General features: G+C 46.3%; 1 protein-coding gene and 1 long non-coding RNA gene across 4 annotated transcripts in view; one reads left to right on the top strand and one right to left on the bottom strand.

Annotated features, from left to right (window-relative positions):
• Window positions 1-16,956, bottom strand: part of DENND2D (DENN domain containing 2D) — a 51,820-nt gene that overhangs the window by 21,771 nt on the left and 13,093 nt on the right. For 2 of the 3 annotated variants that reach the window (XM_083508573.1, XM_083508574.1), the window contains exons 1-3: window positions 11,353-11,496; window positions 4,452-4,633; window positions 131-243 (exon numbers count right to left, since the gene is read on the bottom strand). In XM_083508573.1, coding sequence (XP_083364699.1) covers window positions 131-243; window positions 4,452-4,633; window positions 11,353-11,416 — 359 coding nt within the window. In that variant the 5' untranslated portion in view covers window positions 11,417-11,496. Of the gene's footprint in view, window positions 1-130; window positions 244-4,451; window positions 4,634-11,352; window positions 11,497-16,278; window positions 16,457-16,956 lie in introns of those variants that run through there. The other variant, XM_083508575.1, reaches the window with a different exon arrangement.
• Window positions 11,998-15,918, top strand: LOC310709256. Its single transcript, XR_014527427.1, has 3 exons — window positions 11,998-12,038; window positions 13,786-14,396; window positions 15,692-15,918. It is a non-coding gene; the product is annotated as an uncharacterized lncRNA (long non-coding RNA).

Here is a 16,956-nt window from a genome sequence, read left to right as displayed (position 1 = left end):
TGGTTTAAACGTATATCATGTGTATGTAGCACTACGTCTTTGCCCCTTGGTGTCTATTTTGCTTTCCTAATCTCTTGTGGGACAATGCAGCGCTAGTCCCTTGCTGACTCACAAGTCGCACGGCGCTTACCTGTTAAACTCTGTGAGCGGTGCCCATTCATTGCCATCAGGAAAGCAGAAAAGGGGAATGGCCTGCAGCAACCTTTCCTCCTCTTCACGCTGTCCCCTCATCAAGTTCTCACGCTGAAATTAGAAAAAAAGCAAAAAAAGAGATGAAAGAAGTTATCCCATGATACTTAGGAGATTTCTGTTGAAATATGAAGTGCCTAGCTTGCTTACTTTCTTACTTGATTCACTGATTCATTCATTGCATTTTCATTCCACTTTTTTCTCCAAGAAGCTCAAGATGGCACGCACAGGTCACCCTTCCTCATATAATTCCCCAAACAGCCCTGTGTGGTAGGTTAGGCTGAGAGGCAGTGACTGGCTCAAGGTCACCCAGTAAGCTTCATGGGAGAGTGAACCTTGGTCATCCAGGCCTTAGTCTGACACTCAAACAACTACACCACACTAGCTCACTTGCTATGGGGTATAAGAGTTCACACAGAAGATCTGAGTTGCTTCCGAGGTCAATTCTGACAGATGCATATGACTGCCAGTCTTATAAGGTGACATACCACCATTCTCAAGTAACATTTGTCTGCATTCTATAAGACTGAAGATCATATGTAACTGTAAGAAAGGACTTTGAAAGAAAGTCCTCAGTCCTTATGTGTGGATCATCATTTTTGTATTTGTAAGTACAGGATTACACTGCCAAAAATAGGATTACCACGGTAAGGATTTATAAGAGAATATATATGAAGCATGGGACGCGGGTGGCGCTGTGGGTAAATCCTCAGCGCCTAGGCCTTGCCAATCGCATGGTCGGCGGTTCGAATCCCCACGGCGGGGTAAGCTCCCGTCGTTCGGTCCCAGCTCCTGCCCACCTAGCAGTTCGAAAGCACCCTAAAAAGTGCAAGTAGATAAATAGGTACCGCTTTCTAGCGGGAAGGTAAACGGCATTTCCGTGTGCTGCGCTGCTGCCGGCTCGCCAGAGCAGCTTCGTCACGGTGGCCACGTGACCCGGAAGTGTCTCCGGACAGCGCTGGCCCCCAGCCTCTTAAGTGAGATGAGCGCAGAACCCTAGAGTCGGACACGACTGGCCCGTACGGGCAGGGGTACCTTTACCTTTACCTATATACGAAGCACACTGCACCATTAACATGGCAGCTCATGGCAGCCTGTTCTTTGGTTCACACACCGGACTGAGAAGCTGGCAAGGCCGGTGTGGCATGATGGGATCACACCCCCTCCGACCCCTTACTCTCATTTTGTGACAAGTGTTTAAAGATCAGACCACCTGACTCGGGGGGGGGGGGGATAAGGCAAAAACTGGCAAGGATTGGCTATCTAGAGGTTGACTGAGGTGGAGGTCCTTAACCAAATATCCTATTGTACCCTCAGGAAACAGGCTTCCTCCTGCCAAGTGGTCAGATTGCAAATGAAGGGAAAGACCTCTGCTGGAGTTCCAGGAAAGCCACTGTCAGTCAAAGAAGACAATAGTGGCTCAATGATCTGACTCAGCATAAGACAGCTTTACATAGCCATACTAGGGCTGCATTTTTTGAAGAGCAAAATACCCCTACTATATGTAGGCTACAGAAGCTGTAATATATTGCTGAGGGGGGCAGGAGAAGAGAAGAGGAAAGAAAGTCTTCAACCACCAGTTATGTCTAGGTCTCATCCAGAATGCATAGCTAGAGACATTTTGGCAAACTTAAAAAAATCCTCCCAGACAGAAATTTTACCCCTGAAAGAGAGGATGTGTCCTGGAAAAAGAAGACACATGGCAAATACATACTGAAGATGTTTCTATGACTGAGATGACAGGAACCTAGCCACAGATAGTACTTTGCAGAGGAAAAAAGTTGCTGGCTAGCAAAATGAAGAGGGGTCTAGTTTGCAAGTGATGTTTGGTGATTTCACTGAAAGTCTCTTGAGCAAGGCAGTACTTGTGCTCATGGCACCTGCACAGATTTCTGCACAAAGTTCAACATGGGCCTAAAGCAGAAGGTCACATATTAAATTCACATACTACACTGAGCAGTGGATTGTGTCACTACACAGCCTGCAGGACACATGCATGAAATAACTTTAAAAAGAAAATCTGAGTCTGAAGCAATTCTGTACTTTTCCTCTCCATGCAGACCAAGTGGTGAGAAGGTATGCCCAGATAAAATGAAAGTGCTGCAGTGTGAAATCATGCTGCATGAAGCAAAGCCACAAAGGAACATGGTTTTATTCTGCTTTTAAAAGAAACGCTGAGGCACAGACTTTCGGAACGGCTGTTGCATCTTGTACAACAATAAGAGTAACAAGCCTCTTTCTGTGATCACTTTGCAAAGACCGGCCACCCCACTCAGTGACAAGGATTTCAGCCTCACATGAGTTTTTTCAATCAGGCAGAACTATTTTAGTAAAACGCGACACTAGAGCAAGACAGCATGGGATTCTGTGGAAGACCCCTGCATTTCTCTAGCGGTCAGGGTGCTTCATTTAGATATAATGTAGCACGGAATCCTGGTCCAGCAGTGCTAGATAAAGTCAGGTAAAGAATACACAAGCCATCTCCTTAAATACAACTCCACACATATGAACTGGAAATTATTTCATTGAGATGCTTAGGCTTACAGCAGGGGTGAGTAACCTCAGGCCAGAGGCCAGTAGACCCGTTTGGCCCTCAGAGCTCTCCTCAGGCCTCCGCCCACAGGCCATATACTCCCCGGGTGCCATTGCCTGGCTGCAATGTGTCCCGTGAACTGTGACATGCCTCTTGCATGCCTGGAAGGAGCATGGAAAAATGCATGAGGTGTGGGGGCAGAAACCTCTGGCATGTACATGGATGGAATGTAACATACAGCACAAAATTAAGAGTCACATCCATTGCTCTGCCTGCTTTTGCCTCAAGGGAATGTAGTCCCTGAGCTGAAGACGGTTCCCCCCAACCCCCCTCATCTTCTAGGATATGATTTTAACCCAGAGATTAGTGTGGAAGTGCCAACACACTTGGGACATTTGCTGTGTGCTCTTTTCACTGCTCCCACACCTGCCTAGACCAGCCTTCCCCAATGTCCTTGCTGGCTGAGGCTGATGTGCGTTGTAAACCAAAACATCTGGAGGCACCAGCTAGGAAGGTGGGCCTAAGCGATGTCATTTCTGTCCTAGCTTAGTGACTTAGGGAGTAAGTCCATGTCTGATTGATGCCACTGCAGGTTGCAGGTAAGGGCTTACAAGACAGAATGTGCCTCCACAATAATAATAAGTAAATTTCTTCAGATACTAATCTAGAACTCTTCTTCCTGATTCAGCTTTGCTACATGGAGGGATTTATTTATTTTGGTACGGAGGAGCATTCACTCATTTGAGCTCCAACCCCTGCGGTCTGAAGTGGAGCAGCCCAGACACAGGCCCCAGTCAGCGCTAGGTCTAAAAGATATGTAAGATCTATGTAGGCTGCAACAAAGATGGCTTGCCCTGCAGATGGCCTAGGATTATATTCCACAGCCACAGAGATCACTTATGTTGATATTTTTTCTCATGCCTTCTTGACACGCTGGGCCTGATGTTCCTTCCTCACTCCATCAGCAGCATCCCTCCTACTTTCACAATTACCAAGGGAGCACTTTCCTTGGCACAACTCCAATGGATAGAGAGAAGATACACCATGAAGCAAAACACTGAGGGACACTTCAAAAGAGAAAGATTGCTGCAGGCACTGGTTTTTGTTAGCAGGATTTTCTGCATTTCTTAAGATAAATCAATTCTACTGGAGTTTTACAGGCAGGCAAAATTTAGCAATGTAGGCAAAATTCTGTGGAACTGGAGAGAAAGGCAGGCAGAGAATCTAAAAGATGTAGGATCCAAATCAGCATTTTTCTTCAGCACCCCCCTCCCCTGCCTTCACATTTTCAGGGAATGCTTGGGCCTGTCGTCATGAATTGCAACAGCAAAAGTGGCCCAACATTCCAGTTTCCCTCTGTTTTGAAGCAATCTGTGTTTTTTAAAAAAACCATACTGCACTCCAACTTGTGTGTTTTCATTTCAACTTCTGAAATGATACACACATACACTTGCATGGGCATAGGCTCATCTCAAAACAACACAGAGGTTGGAGTACAGCAGCCTTCTCCTCATACTTGACCTTTGGCCCTGGTCACTGAGACTGATGGGAACTGTAGTCCAAAACATACACAGAGCACCAGGTTAGGGAAGGCTGAAGCAGAACCGGCCATCGTGGCAATGCTTTGCTTCCAGCATTCATCCCTCCAAGGTGTAATATCTGAGGAGCGTTCCTCACTAATGCACTCCAGTTTTGTCATCTGGCAAAAGAATCACGGTGGGTATCTCACCTTTGGAAACTGATAGGTAATCTTGGGCTCGTAATCTCCTTTAGCATTCTTTTTGAGCGAGACCACAACCAAATATTCAAAGAACAAGTGTCCTGCAGAGCTGGGGAAGCTGCTTCTTTCTCCCGGCCTCTCGCCAATATCAGGTTTGCTTTCAGTAGGGTGTGCTTCCCGGGATTCATCCGCTGCACAAGATGACAGTGACACAAAAACAAGAATTAGGCCTTGCAGAAGGATTTGAGGGATACATAACCATTTCTGAAAAAACCAAACAGATGATGGCCTGTGCACAAGGAAAGTGGTCTGGGCGCACAGTCACTGCCCTGAAAACAAATGCCTCAGGAGACAGTGAATTTGTGTTCAACTGCTTCAGAATGTATCTTCCGGGGTGTTCATTGGTGGAAGCTGGGCCACGGCTATCAGTGGTGGCTGGTGCTCATTGGAACTGGTGGAGAGGAAGGTGGGGAGACCAGCAGTAGCTGGAACCACAGCCAATGACAGGCAGAGATACCTCCTGACTGGTGTAAGTAAGAAGCAGGGCCAGCTCACCCATGATGGAAGGTGAAGCAACCACCTTGGGCAGCAGGATGAACAGGGGCAGCAGATCCGGCCTCCAAGGAATGTATCATCCACTGCTGCTGCCACAGCAGCAGTGCAACTCTTGGAAGTGGGAACTGCCACCTCCTCAGCCAGTGTGGTGTAGTGGTTAAGAGCGGTAATCTGGTGAACCAGGTTCGCTTCCCCGCTTCTCCACATGCAGCTGCTGGGTGACCTTGGGCCAGTCACACTTCTCTGAAGTCTCTCAGCCCCCCTCACCTCACAGAGTGTTTGTTGTGGGGGAGGAAGGGAAAGGAGAATGTTAGCTGCTTTGAGACTCCTTCGGGTAGTGATAAAGCAGGATATCAAATCCAAACTCTCAGCAGCCTTATGGCAAATAGGGGGCGCTGCTGGTCTCCTCCCATCCTTGCTCCTAATGTATAATTTTGTTTTCCCCTTGTTCTGGATGTAGATCTTCACACACCCCTTTTTTCCTGGCTGGTGTGTGTGTGTCTGTGTGTGCCATTTTGTGGTTCGCCTCAGGTGCCAAAATGTCTTGGGCCAGCCCTGCAAAAAGGCAGGTGGGGGGGGAGCTACTTGGCTCCACTCGCCCTAATGGACCAGACCCCTCTGAGGCTACTGACTATACCCACAATGCCACTGGTCAAGGCCCCCCATGGTCCACATCTTTGGCACCAATGAGAAAAGGGGCTCTATGCATATACAACTATATTTTTGTATACATCTTCCCTCACAAAAACCCTGTGAGGTAAAATAGGTTAAAATACAGTGACTAACCCAAGGTCACCCAGTGAGTTACATGGCTGAGTCAGGGTAAAATGAGGAGGGGGAGAAGCATTGAGCTTCTTGGAGGAAAGGTGGAATAATGGAAAAATAAAAGTGTTCACCATGCCAGAGATGCCTATGGGGCAAAAAGTATGATCAGCACATCCCAGAATGCTACTAGGATCAGGAGCCAAATTCAGCGGAGTAAGATTATGCAAACAGCCACAAAAATGCTAACCTTTGAACAAACAGAATGGGGCATGATCCAGCATAAATATGAGAGTAAGGCTACAGTTCTAAAACTAGTTACTGATTAAGCCCCAAGGTACTTCATTAGACTTTATGCTCAAGCTGTAAATCCCCCACAAGCTTTGCTATGTCTGGATCCTTCCCTTAGGTAGCTTATTAAGCAATGATCATTGACCCATAAAATGCACACTTACCTGCCTTGTAAATAACCTTATGTTTTCTGAAATGGGGGCGGGGAGAGCCCACACTAGAAGACTCTTTCCATACTTTGGAGAAGAGCCCATAACTTCCCATCCCTTGGTAAATTCATGCAAGCTGTAGCTTGAACCAAAGAAATCTCAAATTCAGTCTTACAACAGGACCTGCTTCTTTCCTCAGAAACGGTTACAGGACGTGGAACGTCCCAGGGTTGCCACAAAGCACTTGTCAGGTGACTTGCGCAATTGTTTTCAATGCTACCGGATCTTGAGGTTTTACAGCTTTCTCTGCACAGGTGTTTGGTTGCTGCACAGAGGAGTGAGTCTTTCTTTCTTTCTTTCTTTCTTTGACTGATTGATTGCAGCAGGAAAGTTTAGATGGCTTGAGCCCAAGCCCCAAAAAGAGAAAAATCACAATTGCATCAGAAAGATTGGGTGGAGGAATAAAGAATTAACACCACCCAGGAAGTAAATTCATTTGAATGCACCCAGAAAGGAAACGGGGCAAACAGAAAGCCTGCGTCATTTGTTACAACAGGTTTGGCAGCAATTCTGCAGCTAGGGATCGGTTTTGGTTAATTTCAGAATCTGATTTTGGCTGCTGCTACAGCAGGTTTTCCCCCACCTGCAAGTTCAAGAAACTTATAGGCGGCTGTTTGCACAGGAGGAAAACAAATCGGGCCTTTGTTCCACACTGGGGAATTGTGCTTGTTGCAATTACCCGCTGAGACCACTAAATGCTAGTATTAAGACTGTGGAGACAGGATTGTTCTCCTATGAGACCAAGTAACTGGCTCAAAGACAGGCTGGATTAAGACCTTCAGAGGCCCTAAGCACTTAAAAGATGTTGGTGCCCTCAGTTACCAGATTCTGATTCTGTTGTATTCCCAGGATTAATGTATATCATTAACCTCTATTATTACTATTGCATTATTATTTGTATTGTTTATATCTATTTCATTTATTGTGGGAGCCTTTTTGTGCAACCTGGTTCAGCTGCACCATTTAGTCCAGGGTAAATCCACCAATGACAAATTTCTGTGGTGCCCCCCCCCCTTTAAGGATTACACCCTTAAAAGTTGTATTCCTGCTTCTTAAGACCTGCCTGAACTGTAACTTTACTGTGCATTTATTGCAAATGAATGTCACACACATTCCCCTTTAGGGGACCTTCTACTGATCAAAATAAAAATTTAAAAATCCAAATTATTTCGCTTCTATGTAGGGAGTCATCACTAGCACAATTCTAGACTTAACCGTTTTATGGTGGTAATGTGTATTGCTTTGCTTGCTTCCATTTGTAATAAGCATGCTCTGCTGCATTTTGAGGCCCTTCTTCCTGTTCTGCTGAGGTGCCCTGGGTGCCTACGCTAACAGTGCCACTAGGTGCAACTCAATCACATCTGCTTCACCACCGTGCCATCTCCCCAACATCAGCTTCAGTAATAAGGTAACTGTGAGCAATAGACTGCAACAAAGGAAATGTTTTCTCTCCACCCTCCCTTGGTAAGTTTGCAAGGCTTTCTTGTCTCTGCAGTTCCTGAACCACCAAAAATGTGGGGAAAGTTTGGCTGTTTTCCAATATAGATTCATTGGGCTTTTCCACAGCAAGTTTTTTTGGGGGGAGGGGGGTTGATACAAACAGAGGGCTTCTGGTGCTTCTTGCTACACCAGCCCCATCAACAACCCGGCTGGTTTAGAGCCAAGTTACACACTGTGCTAAAACACTTCACTTGAGTGTTACATGAATTTAGCAGCCACCAACTGGGGCTCACCACACCTTTGCAAAACAACCTCAGAAATGCTTTATTTATACAGGGTTTCCTAATAATGGAATGGTTCTCTTTCCTGGAATGGAAAGGATCTGCACCATGAGGCCAAAATAAACGGAACCAATCTGCAGGTAAAAACATACACCCAATTTTCATAGTGCCCATCTGGTTAGGGCTGGATTAGGGATTAGTCTCCATTTATGATGGCATGAGATGCAAAGCAGCTTGCTCCAATTGGTGCATTCGGCAGTCTGGAGAGCAAAGGTGAAGCTCTCTAAGCAGAAGGTATGTAGGGAGAACCCTTTCCGTGTTTGCCTTAGGCAGGTGACTCTGCAGATAATGAGGTGATGAGTGCCTATTATAGAGCATGGGATGTATGTGGGTATGCAGAAGGAACAGCTGCTGAATAGAGTTACTGTTCTTCCAGCATAACTGCCAGGGAGAGTTTACCAAGCTGGTTTCTAAGCTGATATTTAGACAAATCGGTACCTTATCCCTATAGAAATAAGCCTAACACACAGCATTTGAAATCTTGGGGCAGATTGGGAAGGAGTCTTCGTGACCACAAGAGAACATAAAATTGAATGGCAGTTAAGCCCCCTTGCCCCCAGCTACCCTAGGTTGGTGTGTCTGGACAGGCATGAGATAGTTTCATACATGACATGGTGGCAAGTTGTCCGTCAATATGGACTTCTCAGTGAGTGTACCTGTATGATTGCAAGTGCTTGCAAACATGCATTAAGGCTTTTATGGAGCTCTGCACATAGCATGTGGCTGAATTTGGAAGACAGACATTTTATTCCTCTTTAAAGAGATGCAAAATGTTTGTAGCTGTGATCTTTTATGTGGCTGTGATCATTTTTTTCCTTCAAGGAGACAGAGGGTTGTAGCCGGTGCTTGTCTACTCTGAGTAGATCCACTGAATTTAACTTATTTCCATTACTTTTAATAGTAAAAGTAGAACTCAGTTGGCTCCAGTCCAGAAGATATTATTCTCCAGCCAAATATGTCAATATAAACCCCAAACAATTCATGGCGAATCTGTGTTGTTCCGGGTATTGTTTTATTACAGCACCCATCATCCCTAGCCATTGGCTATGTGCTGGCTGACCTGAAGGGGGCTCGGAATCCAAGACTATCGGTACCGCCAAAGGTTTTCAGGCTTTTTTCAATAGTGTTTCCAATGTATGTGATTACACTTAAATGTGTGGTGCCTTGGAACGTAAATTGGGACTTGCCTGTTTTTAAACGATGGAACTTGCTCCTGTAGGAGGAAGAAATGGCCACCAACTTGACTGGCTTTAAAAGAGGCTTAGACAAACTTATGAAGGGTAAGGCTATCAATGGCTACGAGCCATGGTGGCTATGCACTGCTTCCATGGTTGGAGATAGTAGTGCCGGGTGCGGGTGGGGAGAATGCTTTTGCAGGCTTCCCACAGGCATCTGGTGGCCACTGTGAGAACAGGATGTTGGGCTAGAAGAGGAGGAGTTTGGATTTGATATCTCGCTTTATCACTACCCTAAGGAGTCTCAAAGCGGCTAGCATTCTCCTTTCCCTTCCTCCCCCACAACAAACACTCTGTGAGGTGAGTGGGGCTGAGAGACTTCAGAGAAGTGTGACTGGCCCAAGGTCACCGAGCAGCTGCATGTGGAGGAGCGGGGAAGCAAACCTGGTTCCCCAGATTACAAGTCTATCGCTCTTAACAGTGGCTCTCAGATGAGCCACTGGCCAGATCCAGCAGGACTCTTATGTTCTGTCCTCTTTGCATAAACCTGGCAGCTGCACTGAACATAGGGGGGCAAGATGCAATCCCCCCCCTTCTTCCCTTACTGGAAGTCTGTGTGATTTGAGGTTCTCATGAAGCACATTTTCATATGAAACATCTTTCGTGTGGTGGCGGGGAAGGTATGTTTCTGTTCCTCTTGTCACACAAAAATGTTTGCCAGCCAAGTAATTGTCAATAGCAGGCCTCTGGGAACCACTACAAGTATGAAACTGGAGTACTGACAGTATAATTGTAAAATGGATGCAACAACTGGAAAAATCAACGACAGTGGCCAACTTGCAGCAACACAATAAACTTTAGCAAAAGTTGTGGCCTTGTGGTTTTTGACTTTCTTCTTTATTCTGTACTCAAATGTTTATCTCATCAGTCTAGGGTAAAGTGTGCATAAAAATGCATGTATTTGTGAAAATAGCAAACCCCAAAAGCATTATATTAGAGGAAAGCGCTTTGCAAAAATGTGTGTATTAAGAGAAATTTACATTAAAATGCTGGCAATTTTTTTTGTTTGGTTTTTTAAAAAAATGCTAATTGGTGGAGAATTTAAGATTGGGAAACCAGAATTAACAGATCCATTCATTCCTCCTTACCACATAGTTTAGAGAGCCTCTATTCGTATTCTGTATTACAACCACTAATCTGCATTAGTTAGTACTTACTCCAGAAGTATATATTCTAAAAAGGCTACCTTTAAAAATCATTTGCAATGATAACTTGGCAGGCTGTGCTTTTGTTCTCTGCTTTAATTAACCCAGAACAACCAAAGCCATCTGCTCTGGTACTCCCAATTATAAATATAATTAGATTCCTGTCCTCACAAGCATGCATGGTAGTGCTCTTAAAAAACACACCCGCCTCCTATTTTAATATCCCATTATGAGCATCAGGGGAATAAGAAGCAACTAGCCCATTTTACGTAATTTTGTCTACACCCCTTGACGGCGAAAACGAGCCTGAGGCTGCAATCCTACGCGCACTTGAAATCAGCAGCGACGACTTTAAAGAAAACACGCTGCAAATGCGTCGTTAAGCGAGCTGTGCGTTTCCGTGTTGTCTTTTTAAAAAAGCACTCCAACGAGGGATCGCCCTTCCTTGGGATTCCCACTCTTTCCCGGGGTCATTCCCGAAATGCCCATGGTAGTTACACCCATTTCCCCCCCACAGCGTATGCTTCAACGGCGCTTTCTCTCTCCCTCCCTAGAGCTAAGCACGCGTGGGGACTTTCCGACTCCCGGAGAGCCAGCCCGGGATTCTCCAGGCGTCCGGGAACAGCGCTGGCTGGGCTGCCCCCCGGGGCGGGCCTCGCTCGGCCTCTTCCTGGAAGCTTTGGCGGCGAAGTTCACGCTGGCAGCGGCAATGGACCCCCACCCCTCATTTCATACGCGGGCACGGGCTCAGATACCCGGGGGTCGGGCGCGCGCTTTGCTTTCTGCTACCGGGGAGACCTGTTGCCTCCGAAAGACGCGCGCGGGAGGCAGGCGCCGAGGAGACCCGGAACTGGCGCCAGGCTGACGGGCGGCCGGACAGGGGTTGCCGGGTGGGGAAGCCCGGGCAGAGGCGCCGCCGCGGCTCTGCTCACCTCTCCTGGACGACCTCCGGCGCAGGCTGTTTCGGAAGAAGCGCACGAAGCTTTCCCCCGCCATGCCGCGCAGCCGCGCGCACTCCCCAAGCGGCCGGTCCGCCCTCTGCTTCTTCGGCGGGCGCTCAGCTTCTGCCCAGCGCCTCCTCCTCCGCCGCCGCCTGGCGCGCTTTCGCTTTCAGCGCCGCCGCTGCGGAGCCGCCGCACACCTGAGAGGCGCGCAAGGAGCCGGTGCCGCGCGGAGAGGGAGGCGGCGCCCCGTCGCTCCCCAGCGGACGAGAGCGGAGCAGCCAAGGGAGCAGCATCCCCTGGAGGCCGCAGGGAGAGCACCTGAGCAGAGGTGGGGTGGACCCTGCTCGGATTGGTTAGTTGGACGGCCAGGGCCTTCCTGTAGGCAAAGGGCGCAGTCCAAAGCTACGCGACGTGTACGCGCGCGCTCGTGGGTGTCTTTTGCTGCCCGGAGACGTCTCGTCTTGGCATTATTTCTAAACCGTTTTTCCAACGGTGTTCAGAGTTTCTTAATAACTCGCAGGCTTGCGAAGAAACTATGAGCAAGGTGGTTCTGCAAAACTTTTTAAATAATAATAATAATAATGCAAGCATGAAATAAATACAGTCTGCGGAGCAGAAAACAAATACTTAATACTACACAAACACATAATACAGTAAAAATACAGCTACAAAAGGTAAGAAAAGATCAGTCTTACTGAAAACACACAATAGTTTCTCAGTTCCCAACTGCAAGTGCAATGTGCACACACTGGGAAAACGTAACCCTTGAAATGCACAATTTTATGTGGGTTTCATAGACAGTCAGAATTTATTGTGTCTCCCTTAATTTTCCAAAGATGAAAGCGCTGCTTTCAGGAGTTAAACTGGTAAATTAAGGGAGAATAAAGCAGAGCAAACTCCCAAAGGATTCGAGTCTCTTACAAGAAGATAGTCTTTTAAACATGTATTTGGGATAGGATTAGTCTGCAAATCTGTTTGTCCAGCCAAGGCCTTATGTCATATGCCCAATTACGCACTGATAATGAGAGTAATATGTTTTGTTGCATTCTGGTGCATTAAAGAAGGGCTGTGTCTAATATTATTTAATCCACGTATTCTGTCTGTTTTGGTGCTGTGGTTTTATAATGAACTCTCTTTAATCTGGTTGTAATTATTTGCTTCTTGGATGAGATCTTCCATTCTGGGAGCCACATATGTAACATATATATCTGAATGAATGAAGAAACTTTACAATGCTGGGTTTAGACAGACTGAATTTGCCATGTGGATAAATGCTCTTATGGTTTGTTCCAGCCAGTGTGGACTTTGCATTAGTAATGTTCAAGGGTTACTGTCCACTGAGGCTTGTGAGGCAGAGGGCAGGACAGGCAGAAGTTAAAATAGGGAGAGAAGACTTGACCCAGATGTGCACATAGGGGTATATGGGAAAGAGAGCAAGGCTGTGGGCTGAAAAAGGGAAAGAATATGTTAAGGGGTGGTGTGGAGAAAGAAAAAGGCTATTTGCTAGCATATGAGAGAAAAGGTGGGTTTATTTCTGCAGCAAGGAAGGAAATCTGTTTCTCTCAGCACAGCAAATCAACCAAACAATCTTGTTGTCATAGTTGCCTCCCATGCTTTTGAACCAAATTAACACAATCTAACTGGTGCTTCCCAGTGGGTGGCGCTGTGGTCTAAACCATTGAGCCTCTTGGACTTGCCAATCAGAAGGTCGGAGGCTCATATCTGCGCAATGGGGTGAGCTCCCATTGCTCTGTCCCAGCTCCTGCCAACCTAGCAGTTTGAAAGCATGCCAGTGCAAGTAGATAAATAGGTACCGCTGCAGCGGAAAGGTAAACGGCCTTTCTGTGCGCCAGAAGTGGTTTAGTCATGCTGGCCACATGACCCGGAAGCTGTCTGTGGACAAACGCCAGCTCCCTCAGCCTGAAAGTGAGATGAGCGCCACAACCCCATAGTCGCCTTTGACTGGACCTAACCATCCAGGGGTCCTTTACCTTTTTACCTTAATGTGCTGGCCAAGCTCCTCTCTCAGAACAGAACTGTGGCAGCTGCAATGTGATTGGTTGAAAGCATCTGAATTAATTCTGTTTGGTCCAAGGACACCAATCAGAGTAATTTTGCTGCCCGAATTGAGAGAAAAGATGGCAGCCCCTCTCCATTGCATGTACCTAAGCCAACCGGACTGGTAGTTGAATCTTACTTCAGCCCAGGTGACAGGTGATGGGTGAGCATCTTCCACCACACCTGAGGGCAGCTAGTTTAGTGCACCATCCCAGGCAACCAATACACAGATCTGTTCTCCACTACCTCACTACTGCTAGCTGCTCCCCAGAATCTGCTGCCTGATTCCACTGACTCACTTAGCCTAATGATAGGACTGGCCTCATGAACAGAGTTAACGTTTCTTACGCTCTGCTACCCTAGGAAAAGGACCCCCTTTGTATGGGCAGTACAGCTGAAGTTTTCAGTTTGAAGAATTGGCCTGAATTCCCTTTCTGGGGAGACAATAACAGCCACCCACCCACAGTGTGAAAGGAAGAATGGTCCCCTCATAGGACGCTTCTTGTGCTGACTGGGCTGGTAGCCAAAGAAGCAACGGAACATACAGCAAGGTCACTTTCCCCGTTGATTCTCAGAAGAAACAATCAGAAGGGAGACATTTTCTCTAGAGCCCATCAGCAGAAGCCGGGTAATTATTTTCTGTCAACATTGTATTCTCCCTGACGAAATGACTTGCTCTCAGACTATGTAAATAGATAACAGGTGGCAGGTTGGGAATGCTTTGGGGTCACTCAAAGTCCTTGAAACTATAATTTATCAACTGACATCCATTAAGTTCACACCCATAAAGTGCATGCATGGTCTCACCCTGGCACCCGCTCTATGGAACATTAAGGAATGTTCTATGTGATGGAAAGCGATTATACTCAGTCATAGTTATTCTACGATGCCCAAAGAGAAAGTAGGGAAAGTGGTCCCTACTAAAGAACGGACCCAGCTATGCGCTTATACTTACCTCGCAATAAGTATTTAAGGTGCTTATTATTAAGTGCTAAAACTGTAGACAGTAAAGCCAAAGTGAAACAATGGTTGATGTGCTTCGCTCCATCTCCCAGTGAATCAGCAGAAGTGCTTAGCTTTGCCTGGGTTGTTCCTATACATTCTGCACTATATATTTTATCGTATTATACTGGGTACTGCTATACTGTATTTGAGAGCCAGTGTACAGTGATACCTCGGGTTAAGAACTTAATTCGTTCTGGAGGTCTGTTCTTAACCTGAAACTGTTCTTAACCTGAAGCACCACTTTAGCTAATGGGGCCTCCTGCTGCTGCGCCGCCGCCACACAATTTCTGTTCTCATCCTGAAGCAAAGTTCTTAACCTGAAGCACTATTTTTGGGTTAGCGGAGTCTGTAACCTGAAGCGTATGTAACCCGAGGTACCACTGTAATGTAATGGTTACAGTGCTGCCGCAGGACCTGGGAGAAGACGGTACCAATTTCCCCTGGGTTATAAAGCTTACTGGATGACCTTGGGCCAGTCACTATCGTTCAGCCTAACCTATCTCACAAGGTTAATCACAGAATCATAGAGTTGGAAGGGTTATCCAGCCCAACACCCTGCAGTGCAGGAATCTTTTATCAAGATAAAATGGGGAGAGGGAAAACTGTGAATGCCACCTTGAACTCTCTGGAGTGGAGTATAAATGCCAAAATAAATTAAAGTCTCATTGTGCACTGTTAATTATACACTCTACAGCAGTCTCTGTACTTTTCCTAATAATCCCCAGCCTTTTTTACTGGCTCTAATATGTCGCGTCAGTATTTCTGGGGATATTCACAGCAACTCCTAAGTAAATGGTGTGATTATAACTGCGGTTATATTAACAGTTCAACGTTATTTTGCATTTAGTAGTGGCTCATCTGCCACTTGCTTGTTGCTGGTCAATTATTTCTGTTACTTTTCATAGGAAGGTTTATACTCTTGGATTTAGCCTCACAAACTCAAGAGGTGCTCAAATGCCAGCACCTATTTATTCTTAGGGCTTTTTCCCCCCAGCCAGAACTGATTAAAGTAGGTTTGGTGCTCTTGTGCAACAAACCAGCATCCTCCCCTCTCCCCGCAAAAGATACGGAAATGCACTAGAAAGTATGGGGTATCATGACATTCTATAAACTTCCCACAAAGAAACCAGAACAAATGCTTAATTCAGCTAACCTCAATGTCATCTAACCTGTCTCCCTGCAGCCTTTGTGCAAACAAATAAGGATGAACATCCAGTAAGCAGGCATGATCTGAAAGTTAACTTAGTGAATTGATTTGTTGCAGATTTTTTCCCCTACCACTAGGTGTCAGGATAACAACAAAGAAACTTCCTATCAGCCAATATCCATATACCTCAACAGGCACCCTCGGCCCTCCTGGCAGGAACAGCACAAAGGGATTCCTTGCTGTGTTAGACCATCCTGAAGCAAAACACTGCCTTTGGAAGAGCTTCATACCTGAGGTGGTGCCTGTGTACTTTTATTATCTGACAATGTAAGGAAAGCAGTGCTGATGGATTACAGATAGGTAGCCGTGTTGGTCTGCCATAGTGCTGATGGAGCAGGTTGTGGAGGCCCTCTTGCCAGAGGTTGTACAACACAGGTGAGGAACCTCAAGTCTGAGGGCTGAATGCCCTTGAGACTCTTCCTAGAGACTATTCTCCCTCTCCCCAGGCCCCACTCTAACTGCTCCTGCTCCACATCCTTGAGTGCTTTTGCTTGGCTATAAATGCCCTTAAAGTCTGATGATGCCTCTTATGTGCCTGGATAGAGAATGGAGGGGTGTGTTTGTGTATTGAACCCTCAAGCTTTTGTGTAGTTGAAATGTAGCGTGCAAAAGGTAAGAGTTTAATTCCCCAGTCCCTGTCTCACCTTGATGAGGAATCTGTTAGCTGCCCTTCTTCCTCCTACCAGAGAGCCAGTGTGGTGTGGTTAAGAGCAGTAGTCTCATAATCTGGTGAACCGGGTTCGCTTCCCCGCTCCTCCACATGCAGCTGCTGAGTGACATTGGGCCAGTCACACTTCTCTGAAGTCTCTCAGCCCCACTCACCTCACAGAGTGTTTGTTTTGGGGGAGGAAGGGAAAGGAGATTGTTAGCTGCTTTGAGACTGCTTCAGGTAGTGATAAAGCGGGATAGCCAATCGAAACTCTTCTACCTAAAGCCACCATGAGTAGCATTTCTCTACCCCACATGAAATACAATTCAAAAGGAGATTTCTGTAGCAACAGCAACATCACTCTGACATTTGACAAAGAGAAACTGGTGTGCTTATGTAATGGAAACAAGGGGTTAGTAGACAATTATTATTAGACCATTTCCCTCTTGAGATGTCATAACAGTTGTTTGCTTGTATTATTATTACACAGTATCTCACCCCTCCCAAAAATGCAGATTTTTTCCAGCTGAAATATAATAGTAGCTATTCAGTTTCTCAGGGCCAAACTAGGCATGATACTAATTGCTTGCTTGTTTTTTGTTATGTAAATAGCAGGCAAAAGGAAACCTGAGCAGCCTCAGGTTCATGGAGAATGAGGAGTTGGTCTGATTTT

Source organism: Podarcis liolepis (assembly GCF_965112155.1).
Source record: "Podarcis liolepis genome assembly, chromosome: 6".
Lineage (NCBI taxonomy): Eukaryota > Metazoa > Chordata > Lepidosauria > Squamata > Lacertidae > Podarcis > Podarcis liolepis.
The sequence above is the reverse complement of the archived record's forward strand: the minus strand, read 5'-3'. Positions and strand labels throughout refer to the sequence as shown.